Genomic DNA, 18,905 nt, shown 5'->3' on the forward strand with positions numbered 1-18,905 from the left:
TGTTTTGTGAATATATGTTTGGAGGTAGGAGATATCTATTATTGAGCTTGAGTTCTCATTCGAATTGCAGAAAGTGCAGTGATTGTTCTTCTAATGAGGCGCTTTGGTGGCTCCCCACCAGCTTTCGATTTTGACGTCTTCGATTAAAACAACAAAACATGTTTCAGCGCGATATCCACTTGATATAAATTCGATATTTACTCTAATGACCCTCCAGCACGTGAAGAGATGTGCCTGCCGGGGAAAGATGTTAGATTCAACTTCTTTTGTCGTAGTTTACGGGGATTTGCTACCAATTGCTATGCAAGGTGTGTAAATCCGTGTGCAGAATGAACGCTCTCCAGTGATGGGACTAACTGGCGACTTGCTTGAATGCAAAAGGTCTTGCTGTGATTTAGGAGGCTTTGTAACCTGAATTAGTTGATGAATTTTCTATTGATCTCAAACAAGCCCAGATTAATCTCTGACAGTCTTCCGCTGCACGGCTCACACCAGAGACATTGCCTGTGCGTTATTAGCGAGCGCATTTAAAGGCTGGGCCAGAGCTAGTCCTCTGCATCACTTTCTCTGGCACTTCTTTTCCACAGAGCGAGTCAAAAAAGAAAAACTCCAGAATACCTTAAATATCGTGTCTGTGTATGTGCGGGTTGAAAAGCCCATGCGCGAGTTTTTCTTAACGAATTATGGTGGAGTGGGGAGGGGGACTTGGAAGTCGTCCATAATGCAGACGTATAACTGTCGGGAAAATACGTCACGCATTGTAGACTTATAAGCTTTCGTTTGTTATTGTTTTGATTCTCTTGCTTGACTTTATTCCGCGTGTTATCATACAAAATATACAGCATCTGATTGTCACAAACTATGCACGGATGATGTGCGGGGTTCGCTCTGGCTAATCCCATTTCCTTATCCGGGAATTGGAGGGATCCACGCGATTGGCTACTGCTGTCACATGGATTCTTAACTTTGTTCACTTGACAGAAAGTAGGAGGGTTCTACGAAACAGGAAAACGAGTAAAGGGATAGATATAAATTTTAGTATATTTTGTGTGCAATTCAAGGAAATTAATGGCCATGAGTTCCTATTTGATCAACTCTAACTATGTGGACCCGAAGTTTCCACCCTGCGAGGAATACTCACAAAATGACTACCTACCCAGTCACTCCCCGGACTACTACAGCGCCCAGAGGCAAGAGCCTGCGTTCCAACATGAGTCGATTTACCACCAGCGGTCGGGCTGTGTCGAACCGCCTTACTCGTCGTGCCAGGGTCCGGGGCAGCCAGCAGTAGTTATGTCGCCGAGGGGTCACGTTCTACCACCAACCGGACTCTCAACCCCTCTCCCAGAGCAAAGCCATCATTGCGACTCCGTAACTCCGAGCCCTCCGCCCGCTTGTGGACAGAATCCCATTAACCAAAGCACTTCATCGGCCAGCTCACGCAAGGATCCCGTGGTGTATCCCTGGATGAAGAAAGTCCACGTAAACATAAGTAAGTGCTGCTAACTTCTACTTCTCTGCCTCGTCTTGCTACTGCACTTCACCCAAGTTGGGAAGCTTGGATGTCCGGTATTAAATCTATTGCTCCCCTTGTGAGGTAGCTCTCTGTCGAGATTTACGATCGGCTGTTTGCAGGGCAATATAATTACACCCTCCATAAATTTTTATTGCACTTCTTCGCCAAGTACCTTTGAAGTCTATGCAACCTTCCCTTTCTAATTTCTACTAGGGTAGGTTTTATTACGGCTCAAGAAACCCATAAGTTAAGTTTTATGCGTTCGTAATTTGATTTTAAGTGGCTCTATGTATAAACGTGTACTCTTCGCTGTCACTACTCTATTGTGAGGTAAAAGTTTTATGGAAGCTGAAATATTCATATTTATGGACAAGATCATAAACCACTAATAGTAAGGCAAACAGTTCAACTTTATTATAGGTAAGGAGTATTATTCTGCAATAATTAGTGAGTGCTTCGAGAACTATAGAGAGCAATTAGACGAGGACAAATGCGAGTTTCGCAAAGTCACCCGCTATCAGCATGTCTACTGTGTGCAGCGAGACGATAAAAATAGAAACGCCATACAATACTTTTGGTGTACAGTGTTGCACTGTGCTTCTCTTTGTTGCGAACATGTTTTCCTTGCTTTATGGCATGCCCACACATTTAACATGGATTCATGCATTCTTTGTGGATTGCCCTGATTGCGCACGTCATTGTATGCCTCTGGCCCCCCTGACAGAAATAACCTACTACATAGACAATGATCGTTCGTCTTTTTGCATGCGGCGCAGTTGTATTCTGATCTAGCGATTGGATGGAACACGTTTGTGGATCTCTGTCACCAGTCGATTATTACGTTTTACCCATGTTGCGTGTTTAGGGCTGTTAAAAGGTTACTTTTCCAGAGGATTAGTTAAAGAGTAATGTTTGTCTGTTGTCTCTCTCAACAGTAAACCCAAATTATACAGGAGGTGAACCCAAGCGCTCCCGCACAGCATACACAAGACAACAAGTTCTGGAACTAGAGAAGGAGTTCCACTACAACCGCTATCTGACCCGGAGGCGCAGGGTGGAGATAGCTCACACCCTATGCCTCTCGGAACGCCAGATCAAGATTTGGTTCCAGAACCGACGTATGAAGTGGAAGAAAGACCACAAGCTGCCTAACACCAAGATAAGGTCCAGTGGCTCCTCCAACACAACACCAAGCGGAGTCTCGACACTGGGAAGTTCACAGAACCGGACCAGCGGACCCCCACCCAGCCTATAGCCAACCTCCCTTCAAACCCATTCAGAAATAAACGCACTTTTTGAAACCACAGTGTCAGGAGGGGGGCACGCGTGGATTTCAGCCATGCGGCTCTGCCCGTTCTCTATCTCTTTATTCACTGACAGGGATGTTTCACATGAGGGTTACGAAAGGGAGGATGGAGAAAATATGTCCAATTCTAAGCCAGAAAAAAGAGTGGGGCAAAGAGTCCGAATACAAACACTTCCACAGATGTGTTCTCTCTCGATCCAGTTCCCTCTTACCCCGCGCCCCTCCTGTTCTCTCTCCCCCTCTATTAGAACAGAAGGCGGCAGATAGTTTTCAGATTTGGTGAAGATGGATCCGCGTTTCATCTTTAATCACGCCAAACTCAGTCCCATTTGTCATGTTTACTCTGCGGTACAAAGGATGAACCGTAGGCCTGCCCATTACCTCGACGTCTAGCGTTCTGTTTAATAAATGAGTCTCCTTGTTTCGTCAAGAGCCGTTTTTTTACTGCCCTTTTTTCTGCCTTCCGTTCAGAAAATACAACGAGCACGGCTGTCCAAATATGAAGTTCCTCATCCTTGAAATATCTCAGATTTTACTTTTTATTTTTTAATATTGTTATTTGGTGTTCTCTAAGGATGCAATGCCAAGAAGACTAGTGAAGCTGATCTATCGTTCAACATGTACAGGGACTGTTCCCCCCGCATATTTTCAATATCTAATAATCATTATATTCGAAATAAACGGGGAAATATAAAGGAGACGTTCTTCAAACACAATGGAAGGTCTCTGCCATTTCATTAAGCTGGGCATAGCTATATGCTAAGAACCAAAACCTGGTACATCGCAAATCATTTAAAACAGAGCACTGCTAAGTACTGTGTGAATTACCTCAATTGTAATTGTGTTGATTTTTGTTGTCTTGTTTTTAATGAAGTGACAGATTTGAACTCGTTTGACTTACATGACAAGTATCTGCAATAAGTACTTATTCATTTCTTGTGAGTGAAATGTATAATTTAAGTCAGTATGTGGCCAGGGTTGTTCAGAGAAAAGGGGTGCGTATATTTGCATGACTGAATATAGACATTTATTTTAGCGATTATTCTCTTGACTCTAAGCCTATTCAGGCACATAAACACGTGCACATGTGTCTCTTGTCTTTCTTTCTCCCCTCTTTATTTCCCTCCTTCTCACGCATTTCTTCTCACCCTGTGCCATTTGGGTATTTACCTTTTATGTCTTTCGTTTTTACATTCCAAAGATCCATCTTGACGCTGGTAAATGACAGAAATGTATTTTATTCCCCCGATTTTGTATGTTGTCCTCTCTCCCTGCTTACTTCTCTATCTCTATCTCTGTCTTCCTTGTTACTTGTAAATAGCTAGAAATTTAATAAATGGCGAAAAAGCATCTTTCTTTCCCTTTTGTGTCCTGTCCTTCTGTCGCCATCTGCAACTAGAAGCCGGGCTTGGAAGCTTTGACGAGTCAAGTGGTGAAGAAGAGTCAATAGTCAGTGTGATGTATGCCAAAGCATACATTTTTAATTGAATTTCGGCCCGCCACAGTGGATTTGCTTCTTGCTTTTTAGCCCAGGCCGTCTTAAATATCAGTGCATATCTGCAGTGTGATTTATATCGTGCGTCCATGAGTAATCCTGCTACATTACGCCTTGTAATCTCGTTTTAAATCACGAGGCCCTTCGTTTCATTCTCCTCTCGCCTTAATTTAACGGTGCTCACACTCGCTGCTCAACGATGCTGAGAGGGGAGTTAAAGTATGGATCCACGTTTTGAAAAAAGGCAGAAACAAGTAAAATTGTTTCTCGGCTCGTGGGCTTTTAATGCTTTAATGAGTGTAATTTTTGCACAACAGTTTTCTCGGCTGCTCGCCGGTGCGCTGTGTGTTTTTTTATATTACAAAGGAGCGGGCCGGTGCCATAGCTCAAACCCTGACAACCAAATAGATAATCAAGAAGACAAATGGCTTCTTTTGGAAGGCGCGGCCCTTGTATTAATTTTCATTTTCTTTTCTTAGAGCAGGTATCGAAAATATAGAGCAGGAGAAAATAACATTCCGTTTGCCGGCGTTGAACTTTAAACAAAAGTGTGGCCTCAAATTGGTCTTCTAGCATTCCGTGGCACCAAGAAGATTTTCTATTACTCGCTCCTTGATATCGGCGAGACACTCCCGCCACATGGAGGCCTCTATCCATTTATCTATTTTCTTTCCTTTATTTATGAAAGGCCCCAGCAATATTACAAACGTCACACTCGTCAACGAGCCAAGATGTGTCTAGTCAACGAAACACCAAAAGCCTCTCTGCAGATACTGAGCTTATCTTAGACCTCCTTTCAAGGTATATCTTTATTTAAAGCATTAAATAATTTTGATTTTAGCTCCACTACATTTTTTTTTGCATTTTCATTCAGACATGTAAGCTATACCTATTGTCATAAAAAGGCCTTTACTTAAAATTCGAGAGATGATCTTAGTCTTATGTCCAAATGTTATGATTTTTAAAAATTGAACATGGGACGTTTACATGGAAAGATGATCGGTTCCCGTGAACATTTATCTCCTTACAAGAAAGGCCCAGAGGCACTCGTCTTGTGAAATGAATGCCTTCTGCGTGTGGCATCTGATACAATGTGCACCTTGGAATCCTTTTCTTATCCTCGATATCAAAAAAGCCTTCTGCCACCGACGGCTGAATAGGAGCGAACAGATTTCTTAGGGGCCCCGAAAGTTCACCGCCATTATTTGTGGACAGAGCCCAAGAAAAATGTGAGAATTATACAGAAAAATCATTAATCACCCCTTCTTTTTACACACTTCTTTTCTATTGTCATTCAGCAGCACAACTGCATGGGCCTTCTGCTAGGAGGGGAGTCAAGTCTTGGAAGACACTTGAAGATATCCCCCTCCACCCTCCCTACCATCGCACCACCACCTTCTTTTCAACTAAGACATGCCTCAAGAAAACAAAAATCCGCCCTCGAAAAGCAGCAAAACGGCTGAAATTTTAACGCAAGTGAGAATCTTCGCAGGATGCACGATGGACGCCACGAAGGTAAATGCATTTTGTTTCGTTTTGGTTTACTTTAGGGTTTTTATGACTTTATGGCCCTGAGTTTCACAGTCGGGTATCAGGCAAGCATTTGCTGTGACCGGGACAAGTGACTTTTATGGCTGCTGTGACATAGGGGACTTGTGGTAGCCGGCTGTTGCGTGGTTTTGCTTACTTGTTTGGAGTTTGGATGACAAGGTGCACGGTACACTTTGTTTTCATGAGAAACATGTGCAAACTGTGCAACTGTTTTGTTGTCTGTGACTGTCACCTAGAGAGAGAGAGACGGAGAGAGAGAGGGAGAGAGAGAGAGAGAGTGTGTGTGTGTGTGTGTCTCTGTCTCTCTATGTGTCAGTACGTATGTGAGTTCACAGTATATTTATATGTGCATATTGTAACCTCGTCTATGTAACAAGTTTGACTTCTGGGCGAATGCGCAAACATCATAGGGAGCGTGATGTGTTTGTTCAAGCGGTTTGCTGTGTTCTATGGACAGTATACTACATATGTAAATTGTGTGTGTCTTCTTATGGACTTCGGTGGTTGCTGAGGGAAAAGTATATGTGAATACAGATTCATAGTGTGTGTGTGTGTGTGTGTGTGTGTGTGTCAGTCTTCTTATGGACTTCGGTGGTTGCTGAGGGAAAAGTATACGTGAATACAGATTCATAGTGTGTGTGTGTGTGTGTGTGTGTGTGTGTGTGTGTGTGTGTGTGTGTGTGTGTGTGTGTGTGTGTGTGTGTGTGTGTGTGTGTGTGTGTGTGTGTGTGTGTGTGTGTGTGTGTGTGTGTGTGTGTGTGTGTCTCTGTGTGTGTGTGTGTGTGTGTGTGTGTGTTCATGTAGGTCTGGGTGTAAATATTTCTGGTTATGTTTTCAGTGCCTGCAGTGTGCACATAATAAACACTTCAGTCATCTCAGGACATGACTTTCTGAAGTCTTTATTTATTTGATATAATGTGATAATTACATATTATGGAATACGATGTGACTACATACATCCTGGTTTGGCGAAGCACTCACATTGCAACTTGAATTGGCGTTCGGGCCTTGTAATGACTTGATTCCACGCAGAATAGGTGAAACATGAAATTAAAAGAACAGTGGAACTAGATTACAGAAACGATCTAGAGAAAAAAAGTAGTCAATCCACTGGCCACAAATTGCTTTATATAATTGCATGTGTTTGTGTGTGTAGATGTGCACGAATGCCTCCGATATTCACTCACCGCTGTTTAACCCCACAACAATCAATCTTAAGCGAGTATCAGAAAAAGGACATGCGTTCTGGCCAGTGGTTCCTTTGCCCACTTCAGGGTTGAGATATCGGGTGCGTGGCAAAGCCTAAAACAAATTGCAAAAATATAGAACATGGTATCGAGGGAAGAGCTGGGAATCGATGGTTGTAGTGGACAGCAAAATGGTCTCGCAGGGTTCAACCAGGGGACACGTTTTTCTGACCGATTAGGTCCGTTGCGAAGGCTCAGACTGACCCCCTCGAAACCCTTGACCCTCCGCAGACTGGACATGGCTCCGGGTTACATTTTCGGCCCAGCCCTGGGGCGAGGTAGTCATAACACCGAGGCCTGACCACTATAGCCTCAGGGCACATACTATCTCTCTGCGAAGACACTCGAATAAACTAATGGGGCCTTAAGAAAACACAGGCAGTGGCCTTGCACAGACCTTTTTCCTCTAACTCATCTGAAGTTTTTAGTTGCCATGGCGCTGTAGATTGACGGTTCAACCCCTGCGTGTGTCTTACTGCAAAGCTTTGTTATTCTCTTCAACCCTAGACATTCTACACAGGTTAGGCTGTATGTTACAACTACAATGATTTCAGGAACATATTGCCCTAAATGTGATAGTTATTTGGTATGCCACCTATAAGTACCGAGGTATCTCCTCTCCCCCTCTCCCCTCTCCTCTGCTTGCTTGAAAGATTTGTTGGAAAGCCTGGTCGCCTGGCCCGAAGTGGCGCGGTGTTGCCTGTTTGAGCTCACACACTGCTAATTGCGAAACAAATAGCCTGTGCGAACAGCTGAATTATTATTGTGCAAAGCCGAAGAGCGGAGGTCAGCGCCACGCAGTCAGTGCAGATATATGGCCAGCACACGCGAGCTCCGTGCGCCAGGGCTGGAAGCTCTTTTCTTTTTTTCTTTTTTTCCCTCCCAAAAGAGACACATATTAAGTAAAGGAGAGACCAAATGTTCCCACAGCCACTACCCCCTACCCTCCTAATAATAAAAGCCACTACATTGTTATTAGCCAACTACGCGGCTTAAGGGTAATATTTCCATGGTATATTATAGAAATCATGGTGTAACGAGTTTTATTTTTAATGCCAACAGTACTTGGCTATCTTAGGTCGTTGCCTATAGCCTACGACAATCTTTTAATGGCTAACCTCATTTCAGTGCAGCAGCCGCACAATTGTGATTGTACTCATGCCCTATTAATAATTAACCAGATAAAAAGACAGACTGAAATTCGACAATGCCTGCACACGGAGAAAGAAAGAAACTCACTTAATGGATAAATAGCCATTTATTGATCAAATAGATAGCGCATTTAATTGACTTTTTAAATCTAGTTTAAATCACAGATATAGGTTAGCCGTTTGCTGTTAGTAGGATCACGAGCCGACTAGGGTTCTCATTGGACACCTTATGTTGATAAAATATAATTCATTACAATTGCCTTTAAAAAAAATAGATGATGATAAAAACAGTAATACGTGTATTCAAAATGTATGATTGCGTCAGCTGGCATGAATTCCTCCAAGAATCGCACTGAACTGCTTTTCTTTCCTCATCGAAAAAGACACATCCTGTACATTCAGCTAAATATTAAACATTGGTCAGTACTGACCCAACGTTTCTAAAAGGAATTTGACTAATGTTAAGTGAGGACACACACTCGCTTGCTGTTTTCCCATGGAGGGAGTGCGTCTCTTTCAGAATATATTTCAAATCCGACTCCGTGCGCCCTGCCGGGTTTGACAGATTTACGGTCCACAATAAAAGAAGAGATGTTCGGCCCGTAAATCATTCTACGTTTGGCTGTATAAACCAAGCCTTCAGCAAAGGGCTATGTTTACAGTGACTCTGTTCAAAAGCCATTTACACTGACTGTTCAGTCAATCCAAGAAGAATTATTATTATTATTATTATTACGAGTGCTATGATAGCGGTTTAGTTGCTAGTTGTAGCAGCAGCATGTATGGTGAATGTAATGCTTTATTGTAATGTGTATGATTTTTTGTGTGGCTTTTGTTGTATTTTCATTTTTAACTAATTTTTGTGTATGGTCTATCATGGACACCATATTTACACACATTGTTTCCCTACATTTGCCGTTCATTGCTGCAAAGTAATCTACAACACGTTGTTCTTGTATGTGAAGATACCTTAAACCATCCACTTTGTAGTTAATTGCATTGAACAGTTCACTGTTTTGATGATTACTGTATTTCGTAATAAGTAGTATTCCTACCAATTAATAGCATTAGTGTTTTTTTTTCGGTGTCTTCAAATGCCATGGCCATAGTTTGATTCGTGAATTGATAAAATATTATGCGTCTCTATTCACATATCAAAACGATTGCACAAACAATAGATACATAGACAATAACAAATATTCCGTGACATTTCAAGGGTTTGTAACGGATTTGTTACATAATCCCAAATCGTATGGCACAGTATCAGGTTTTTCTGCATATAGGCGAGATATGTGTAACGAATGATATCCAAACATTTATCATTACACTTTTAGCAATAGCACATATTTCCATTGTGCTTTTGGTTCACACATCATCATACAGCGCCTTGGCAGGAGAAGCTTGATGGTGGTTTCAGTTGCAAACAAAGCTTATCTTGGTCGTGTTGTTTTTTTCTCCAGAATATTTAGTGTGTTTGTATTTGATAGTGATGACTTTTAGTGGAAGAAAGTGAGTCTTGTTTTGTCCCTCCTCCTTGTGATATCCCCTTAAGCTGTTTTGGTTCTGTTTACGTGAAAGAGGAAGAAAGGGAAAGGCAAGGCAAGGCAATGCAATGCAGAGGTCTACGAGATTTCGAAGCATACCAAGTCGAGCTATTGTTTGACCTTCAGGAGAGTGTTCGTTCGACTCGTTGCTTCGACACAGCCCCGGGTCTATTGTTCTACCCAGCGAGGCTCTGCCTCAGCATAGAAAAATAGGAACTGTTGTTGCTAAGAGCTCACGGCGGGATCTCTGCAAAACTCACCCTTTTATTCGCCGTGTGCTACCTGTCTAAAATGTTCTCTCTAATGGTCCCTGTGAAAATGAACTCTCTATAACCATAATTTAGAGTCCACACGAAGGCTATGGTTATACTGCACTTTGAGTCAGGACCAAACGCACCAGAAAGTCTCACATGCAAATCTCCAACATCTTTGAAAAACTGTAACATTATTCATAAGTACAGAGGAGGCAGCATAATAATGGTGTTTGTAAAACATTCAGTAATCCAGTCATAAGAGACACTTACTGGAGCCCAGCCTACAATGATTTAGGTCAGAAAATGACAAAACATAGTTTAAATTGCATTGCAAACTTTAATTCAATTAGAAACAGAGAAAGGCAAGATGACATTGCATTTAGCAAAAAGCGACTCAAGATAACAATAAGATAAAAACACTTGCAAGACTTGCACTTGTTTAGACATCAATAGCAATTTCAAATGTGCTATGGAGCTAACGTTTATATATTAGGCTATAAGAGCTGAATCCAAATAACATAGGTCCATGACAATGCAGACAAGAAAGAATCCAGAGTAGTAGCTAGATATTTAAGTTTCTCTCAGGAGTTCGATCAGAACGTGTTTATGACACTAATACTTACCTGAAGTGCCATTTTAAATACATGTAAGTTTTATTTCGCCACCAGCTTCTGGTCGGACAAAGGTGATGTTTCATTTTATTTTCTTATACATTTATGTTCGAAGAAATACAAGTTAAAAGCGAGTGTCTGTACCGTTGAGGTAGAGTGGTCCCGCGAGCTTGCAAGGAGAGTCACCCCCATCCCCCTCCTGGTCACGTGATTCATTAAATAATTAATGCAGTGGTTGCAGAATAGATATGTATTCGTCAGGAATATCGCAGACATGGTCTCCCTGTGTCTGACGTGAAATTCAACTGTCCTTTTAAAAACAAGCCCTATAGCGGAGGAAAAAAAGAGAGGCACAGACACACGCGGAGGCTGCAATAAAACAAAATTGGACGGGAGCACCTCGGCGTGTGGACATTGTGAGTATAGCGGAAACGGGGGACGCCACTTCCATGCACGTACATTGCTGCAACGTTCCGGGCTTGCCCGAGTCCATGAATTATTGGCCGTTTGTGATATTGTGGTAAATATGTCAGAAAATATTCATCTTGCCATACCTTGTCATCCAGCATGCACGTCTCAAACCCCATTCCATTGTTTGACTTCTGTCGTTGCAACAGGACTGATATTACATGTCATAGCATTGCACTTGTGTTCCATTGATATCATTTTGTATATTTATATTTTAAAACGGTATAGGATTCTCACTGTTTCCCATCCCATCTTTCTCCCTTCCGCAGCATGTCTCTTTCCCTCTCCTCTTTTCATTCAGCTACTTTGCTTGATTTATAGTGATTTGTGTGTCAACGGCAGCGGGGCTGCCATTGTGTGTTTGTGAGGGAGTTGTGTTGTTTATGACCATCTCTGCGATAAATCATTTCGCTTGAAAATGATGAGCGAGCGATGATACTCGGGAATGAGGAAGAGATTCCTGGCTCCACGCTGCTTGCCGGCCCTCTTGCCATCCTCCGTGTCGTGTGAAACCCTCTTTTTTCTTCCCGTTCTCCCCCTCGAGTTGATTAACGCGGGCGATGTACATGCAATGGATCAGGAGCTAATATGAAGGCTAAGTAGCTGCAGGTCTTGAGTTACTGCATATACGATTACCAATTAAGGGAAGATTTGTTTAAATTTGGCAAAACGGGAACGCCTCGCCGCCATGTAAAACTTATAAAAGCGCCAGAGCCTGCCTGGAGATTTATAGCCAGGGGTTACATACCTGACTTGTAACTCTTTTCGCGACGCAGGAGAGAAACTTAATTGGAAGACAAACTTAGCAGAAGAGGCTTCAGAAGAACGGCGCTGGTTCACTACAACGACCTGCAGACTTTTAAAACGTTCGGCGCTATATCAGGATTAACTGATTTTGCTCTCGAGTTAATCGAAGACTGTGCATTTTTTATTCTGCTCTGTTTCTTCCAGATCGTTTGGATACTTGTAACATAGCCAAATGAAACTCGATGTTGCGAGAAATAATAGAGGTTAAACATTGTTCATAGCCTTTAGTACAGCATTCCTATTTTTTTTATTACACTTAGGCGCATGTAATGCGTTGTGTTATTATGTACAAGGCTTTCGGAAAAGCCCATAAATAATCACAGTCGGGTGCTGAGGCACCTTCAGTCTCATTTATCCACCTCATTGTGGAACCTAGGCTACCTGAGAGAAGGGGGAGGTTTACCAAACGTCCAAGAGTGGTAAATCTAGTTTATGACGCGTTAATGTTATTTTGGCCAGGCGGCAATATTTGTACGGTGCACTGATAGTGAATGGGCTTTCCCTTTCTAGACAACACAATAAGAGGAGAAGACTAACTTTTGAATGTATTCATGTTTTTTTATTTTCTGTCAATAACAACACAATGTGACGAAGTAATAGTGATAATAATAATAATAGCCCTAACACAAATAGTAAAATAATGATGAAATAATAAGGGTGATAATCATAATAATTTCTAATAACATTTGTATGATGCTCACATACTGACAAGTATTATTTCCCGTGGTTGCCTCCTAGTCTTCCCCTCCGCCTTGGTAGTGTAAACCTTTGTGTAGCAAAATTAGAACAACTCTGTGGATCCCATAAAATATTAATGGGAGCAGCAGCGAGGGGCAGCACTTTCTAAATGTATAATTCCAGCGGCGTTCTCGTTGCCGGGCGCTGTGTCAAAAACAATATCCAAGCTCATTTTGGTGAACACGCAGGGGGAGAGGGGAGAAGACATTTTCGCACAGGACATCACTCGGGCTCACTAAAACCGCCTCATATCTGATTTCACAATTCAATGACAGTGGTGAGTGGAATGAATGATTCAAAATGCCATTATAAGACAGGCCGTTGGATTCTCACAGAGGCAGTAGCCCGTATCAGCCCTGAACACCAGGCTTACAGGATCACTCTGCAGCAACTTCTTGTAGTGTTTCGTCAGAAAATAAAAACGGAAATATTTGCTACGTTTACAAGCTGTTAAATCTTCATATAGTTTTAACTAAAGGTGACTGTGGCGCATGATATTAAACTTTGCGGATTTTCATAAATGAGGCAAAATGAGACCAATATAATTGTGCTTATGCAACATAGGCCAAGCTATCAATGAAACAACCCAGCTGTGATATTGTCACCCATATAAAATACATTAGCACCGTCGTTTTACTTAACAAAAGTAATTGCCCCTTAGATATAGGCTATAGTATTTTCATCACAGATTAATCCCTGAATAGGATCTATAATTGAAACCGTGCCTGGGTTACGGCTGCTACCGTTTTTGTGGGTTTAGGAGGGTCCTTGTTTGTTTTTCGTTTGAATGTCAGACAACACTGTAGTAGTCTCACGCCCTAGAGAGGGGACAACGTAAACGAATCTTCCCACCCCTTAGAACAATACATCCACGTATGGCAGCCATATTGTGTGGTTCTAAATGTCCACATGTAAACCAAAGACGCTACAAAGAACCTCTGAGCAAAACCGCATTTCAAATCTGTATAATTGATTGCTTTCGTTCATTAGCCAGCAATGTGAAATATCAAGAGTGTAAGCAGGCAACAGTTTGCATGCTTGGTCAAAATGATTATTACCAGAATTCAACAACAAAATACTTAGACAAAAATACATATAAAATAAAATACACAAAGAAACACACACGCAAACACTGCCCCACACACAGTTTTCTAACCCCCGCATAGGAATGATATATTAGGCCTATTTTCCACATCAACGTGGTAGGCGAGTGCAGTGCATGGCATAACATGGGAAATGTTTTCGAAGAATCATCATTAACCATTGGAAAACCCAAAGTTTTACATATCCATAGTAATTGAGACACATTGTATGATCTTCTAAGAGGAAAACACAAAGCAGTGTGGCGATTCAGGATCGTTTAGCCCAAAGGCAAAATCCGTAATAATGGCTAAGTGTATAACAACTATTACAATTGACATAACAACGACCATACCCCTTCCTATAATCGGAATATACTTATGTGTGACTGTTCTTCTAAACACCGCCATCTCTGTTATTTTGGCTGCCATTTTTTGTAATTGGGGAGGCAATAGCAAAAGTGTAAAAACGTATCTCTAAGCCTCTGTATGCCCCTGCAAAGGAGGGCAGGGGACTGGTTTGCCAGGTGTTCCCCTGCCTCGTAATGCAGGAATGATTACCAGTTTGGAAATAAATCAATATGAAACCTCACGCTAATTTATAACGGTCTGAGAGAGCAGCGATTGAAAGCGCATGAAAAATGACCGGAGAAAAGGTATCCAGCGACTGCACGGAGGGTTTTCACCGGGTTGAGGAGCATGGAGAGCAGCGATAAGAGCATCGAGCCGGAAATGTACGGGAGAACGGGTACCTTTTTATGTGCAATGGCTAAGAATAGTCCGGATACTATCATTGCACTTCTGAATCGCTATAATTGAACTCTAGTCGCTGTATCTCCTTTCTGTTCGCTTTTGTCACCGCGCGCGCGCGCGCCTGTGTGTGTGTGTGTGTGTGTGCGCGCAGGCAGAGAAAAAGAGCACTCGTGGGGATCTTGTTGCGTGGGTAGACTACATATGTACACACAAAAGACTGCTTTGCAAACAAAGTCAAGTACGTTTGAACATTTAAAGGGGAACTGAAGACTATGATCTGTACATTTATGTATATATGCTTAGCCAAAATATATGCTTAGCAGTAAATGCAGAATGAGGTGGCCTATAATTCTTTTGTTTTCAGTTTTTTTTAACGTAAAATCTTCTGTTATATAAGGGTTATTAACAGGCTGATATGATTGTTGAAGGCTTATTATAGAGAGAGCAGGAATTTGTCAGGAAATAGACTACTATCGGAATGAGGTTGACCGCGTTCACCCTTGCAGAAGCCCGCAGGTTGTAATGGCCATATGGCCCATGTGTCGACCACGGAGCCGTGTAGTTCCCTATTGGACAGACAAACCCCGCTGCCTTCACCACCCTGTGTGTCCTGTCAGTCCACTGGTTCACTAGTTCACCGTGTCAATCCTCTTTGCTCCACACTAGCAGCGAGAGACTGAAAAAGAGGTAGAGGGTAGAGGTGGAATCTTTCGCCTGTTGGCAACTGCTGAGCCCAGGGAATCACACGCCGCGGTCGGAGCGGTGAAAGTCAGGAGAGGGAAAGCTGCGTTTTTCGGAAGCAAACCACTGTCTGCGTTGAGCTCCAGAGTGTGTGTGCGCGCGCTTCTTGATACGTAAATCATTCGTTATTGTCAAGATGGGCTTACGGATTCAAAACCCGCTACACGGCTGTTGTTTTAGTTGGTTCTCGTAAAAGTTCAGCAAAAAGCCATGCCAACTGTAGCATACCGTGAGAGTTAGTGCGTCCAAGGTAACAGAGAAACAAACAAAGCAAGTATTCCATGCGTGTCTTGAATATAAATATCCAAAACAAGCGCCCATCCATATTTACGGGACCGAGGGGAGTGCTGGAAGTCAGGTAAGGTTTGCAGGCTTCGACTGACGCCGGGTGCCTAGACTCTTCTTTGAGTCCAAAGCAGTTGTGGAGACAAGTCATTAATTATCCGTTGTGTGACCGAGGCAGGAGCCATCCTTGGGTGTGCCCAAAGTTTTTTGTCTTCTTAGAACCGAAGACAGATGCCTTCAAATAGGTAACTAAAGCGGAGTAGCCTGCTTATTCCCCCTTTGAAGCTTTCTTACTTAACTCATCGCATCTTTCCCTCTCTCCTCTACGAACCTCTTGAATACCTTTGACTTATCTTCTGTTGAATTTTGTGTCCAAGTCGTCAGTGTAAAAGTTTTATGAGACGGCATAAGTTAGTTAGCCCTGAGAGTGGGGACCCGTTTGGTGAGTTGAACTCAGTGAATGGATCTTGCTGCTAGGGTGTAAAAAGAAGACGCATGTGTCCATGATTTATGACCCCGACAACGGATTGCTTACTCTAGCAGCTCTCAATTTAGAATCGCGAGTTTCTCTCACTCTGCTCTGCAGGAAACCCCAAAATGCAAGCCTTATGATAACCTAACATTTGGCATTTATTTTTCATTTCACCTGTTGGGGAAACAAATGGCGTTCAAACAAACCCTTAAACAAGGCACTGTATTATAAAGACTGCCAGTAATCCGACTTTGCCCCCGTGAGGGACATTTATGTGGAATTATTATCTTCTCCGAAATTCTGCTGGGTCATGCTGCGCTGCAAGTGTAAACACACTTGAAAAAAAAATCCTATAACTCTTAAGATCACATGGAAGTGGGTTTATTTAATTTTTACACAATCCCACCCTCATCTTGTGTGGTTATAGCATTGAACAAAGAGGCCATAACATTGGTAAACTGTTGAAGCCATGTAAGCCACTCAGAAGTAAGATGTGCGACCATGGGCCAAGATAATCTATCATTAGCGTTAATACAGAAATCCGCCAAGGTGCTTATATTTCGATAATATTGTAAGGCAGAGGAGCATCTGCATTTTCATAGGAATTATTGTCGTTCAGCATGCGTTATGTTAATTTCATGTCAGGATGATATCACCCAATTGTAACAGCCGCTGCCCTCAATCACTTTTACTTAAACCTTCTGCCACATGTAACCCAAGTGGTATCACAGCATCATAGGGACTGGGGCCAAACTTAGCCTGTAGCTTGGGTGAACATCAACATGTTTTGGAGCAGGAAACTCCTTTTGTTGCCAAATTGGAGGTCAGCTCCCACTCGAAACCGTTCACCATGCTCACAGAATTGTACAAGTTATTTATGAAGCCAACAATATGGAACAGTATGGCTTAATGAATTCCTGCCCACGTGCTGTCTAAAATGTCGTTAGCCCTCCAACTAATGCAAGAGTGACCCAGCGGTTTACGCGTCACAGAGAACAGCCTCGAATAAAACCACAAAACTCTTAAGTGGCTATCATTTAATCGATTTAATCATACATCACTGACACTGGGCCCAGCACCGGGGAAAAGTGAAAGTGAAGGTGCTTGTGCAAGTGGACGGTAGCTGACAGTGCATGGAGGACTGTATATTCCTATTGTGTTCTAGTCTAAGCGGTTACATCCCTGGGGCACGTTGCGTTATTACCTTTTGTGAAATTATTTTAGTACACCATACTGTTTTGGAGGTTGTGTCTTACGTCTAAGAATAGGCCTTCAGATCGTTCACAATACAATTTACTATTAAGTTTTTTAGCACAGTCAAAATACTAATGATTTATGCCAGGTTAAAGTCACGGAATTATCGTTTTAGCAGATAGATAGCTTCTGATGACTTATTAAACCTATTTGTCTTATTTGATGAGGCTGGCAGTTTTGAGGTCCCTAGTGCAGAGCCCACCGTGACCCCCACCTCACTTCAGACTGTGCCTCCTTTGAAACGCAGTTAAAGATTATCCCTTCGAGGCCCTAATTCCAAGTAAAAATTAACTTGGTTCACCAAAAGACCTGACTGTGAGCATTCTCATTGTTTATTATTTTCATCCTCTGAGGAGACCCTGCACAGGCCCACATCTCAAGGATCCATGTATGTAGAGAACTGGATATTACAATTGCAGTTCCTCCCCGTGCTCTGGCAAATCGCTGCATGCGGGTTCTAGGAGGAAAACCAGCTACAGGCTTGCTGCAAGCATGATCAACTGAAATGATTTCACGATTACAAATGTTATTGCTGAATTAAGAGGCTACAACAGGGGTGCATGATGGGGGATGAAGCTGCGCCATTAACACAAATCTTAAAATACAATAACAATTCATGTTTGCGCACAGGTAGCAACATTCCTCGTTGAAAATTCGCGTTGACTCCTATGTGCTGACTGGCAGCTCCACTGGGATCGATACTGCCATAACGCGCAGGTCAGGCAGGCTCAAATGAGAGTTTAATTGTAATCCGGAGATCTTTAGTAGAGGGCTATCTGCGTGGGTGTAAAAACCAAGCCCCCTGCTCTCTCACTCGCTAGCGAGCAAAGAAACCCCCCTTTTATCGCCTAGAGATTGGATGCAGAGGCCTCGCGTATCCACCACTCTAGCTCTCAAGTCCTTGGTGTTGAAAGTCCCATGTCATCCGTCAGAATGGGAGAGAAAAGAAGATATATTGTGCCTCTCCTCGTTTAAAACAATTCACTGGTCGTCATTTGGGGCTTGCCCGTCGTTCGAGCTCATTACGTTTCAAGGCACTGGAATTCTACAAATGGACCCGATGAAAGCGCACCTTCGCAGAGATAGCTGGAGAAAATAGGCCATTTGAGAGGGTGGTGCCTCCAGAATTGGGGCAACAGTTAAAGTGGCAACAAATTCTGAAAAAAAGCCTTATATCTTTTCTTATAAGAGATCACCTCAGGTTAGAGTAACTGAAACAGTTCAAAACGATAGAGTTTTGACGTATGCGTGTCACGTGAGTGGATCATTCGAAGCATTATTTTGGATTTGGTGAGGGGCCTGCTGGACTCACTGGCTGTAGTTCTTTCAGGCTCTGACTCTGCTGTTCCCAACCGCCTGGTAATTAGACAGCAAATGGGATAAGGTCGGCGTTTTGCTGACTTCCAGAAGGCACCATGCGGGCTCTTTGAAAGTCTGGGACGACAGGGCCGGGATTAATTCATAAATATAAGACATTACAAGGGGATTCCAAAGTACTTCCGTTGATTGATCATTAATCTGGTGAGTTATTGCTCCTCAACGCAAAAGGTCACACGGCAAACCCAGTACCAATCTGTCAGAGCGAGACACGGCCACGCCGCGCGCCTCTCCCTGTTTATTCCTCATGTTTCTG

General features: G+C 42.7%; 2 protein-coding genes across 5 annotated transcripts in view; both read left to right on the forward strand.

The window, feature by feature from the left end:
• The window catches only part of hoxb3a (homeobox B3a), a 57,390-nt gene that overhangs the window by 26,710 nt on the left and 11,775 nt on the right, over nucleotides 1–18,905 (forward strand). For 2 of the 4 annotated variants that reach the window (XM_080856324.1, XM_080856325.1), the window contains exon 2: nucleotides 5,616–5,832. The gene's annotated coding sequence lies outside the window, so the exon portion shown is untranslated. Of the gene's footprint in view, nucleotides 1–5,615; nucleotides 5,833–15,226; nucleotides 15,792–18,905 lie in introns of those variants that run through there. The other 2 variants (XM_080856323.1, XM_080856326.1) reach the window with 2 other exon arrangements.
• On the forward strand, nucleotides 1,069–2,771 carry hoxb4a (homeobox B4a; the record flags this gene model as incomplete). Its single annotated transcript, XM_080855964.1, has 2 exons — nucleotides 1,069–1,492; nucleotides 2,452–2,771. 2 exons carry the CDS (start codon nucleotides 1,069–1,071, stop codon nucleotides 2,769–2,771), a joined length of 744 nt encoding a protein of 247 aa, XP_080712090.1.

The sequence above is a fragment of the Sprattus sprattus genome, assembly GCF_963457725.1.
Source record: "Sprattus sprattus genome assembly, chromosome: 18".
NCBI classification, from domain to species: domain Eukaryota; kingdom Metazoa; phylum Chordata; class Actinopteri; order Clupeiformes; family Clupeidae; genus Sprattus; species Sprattus sprattus.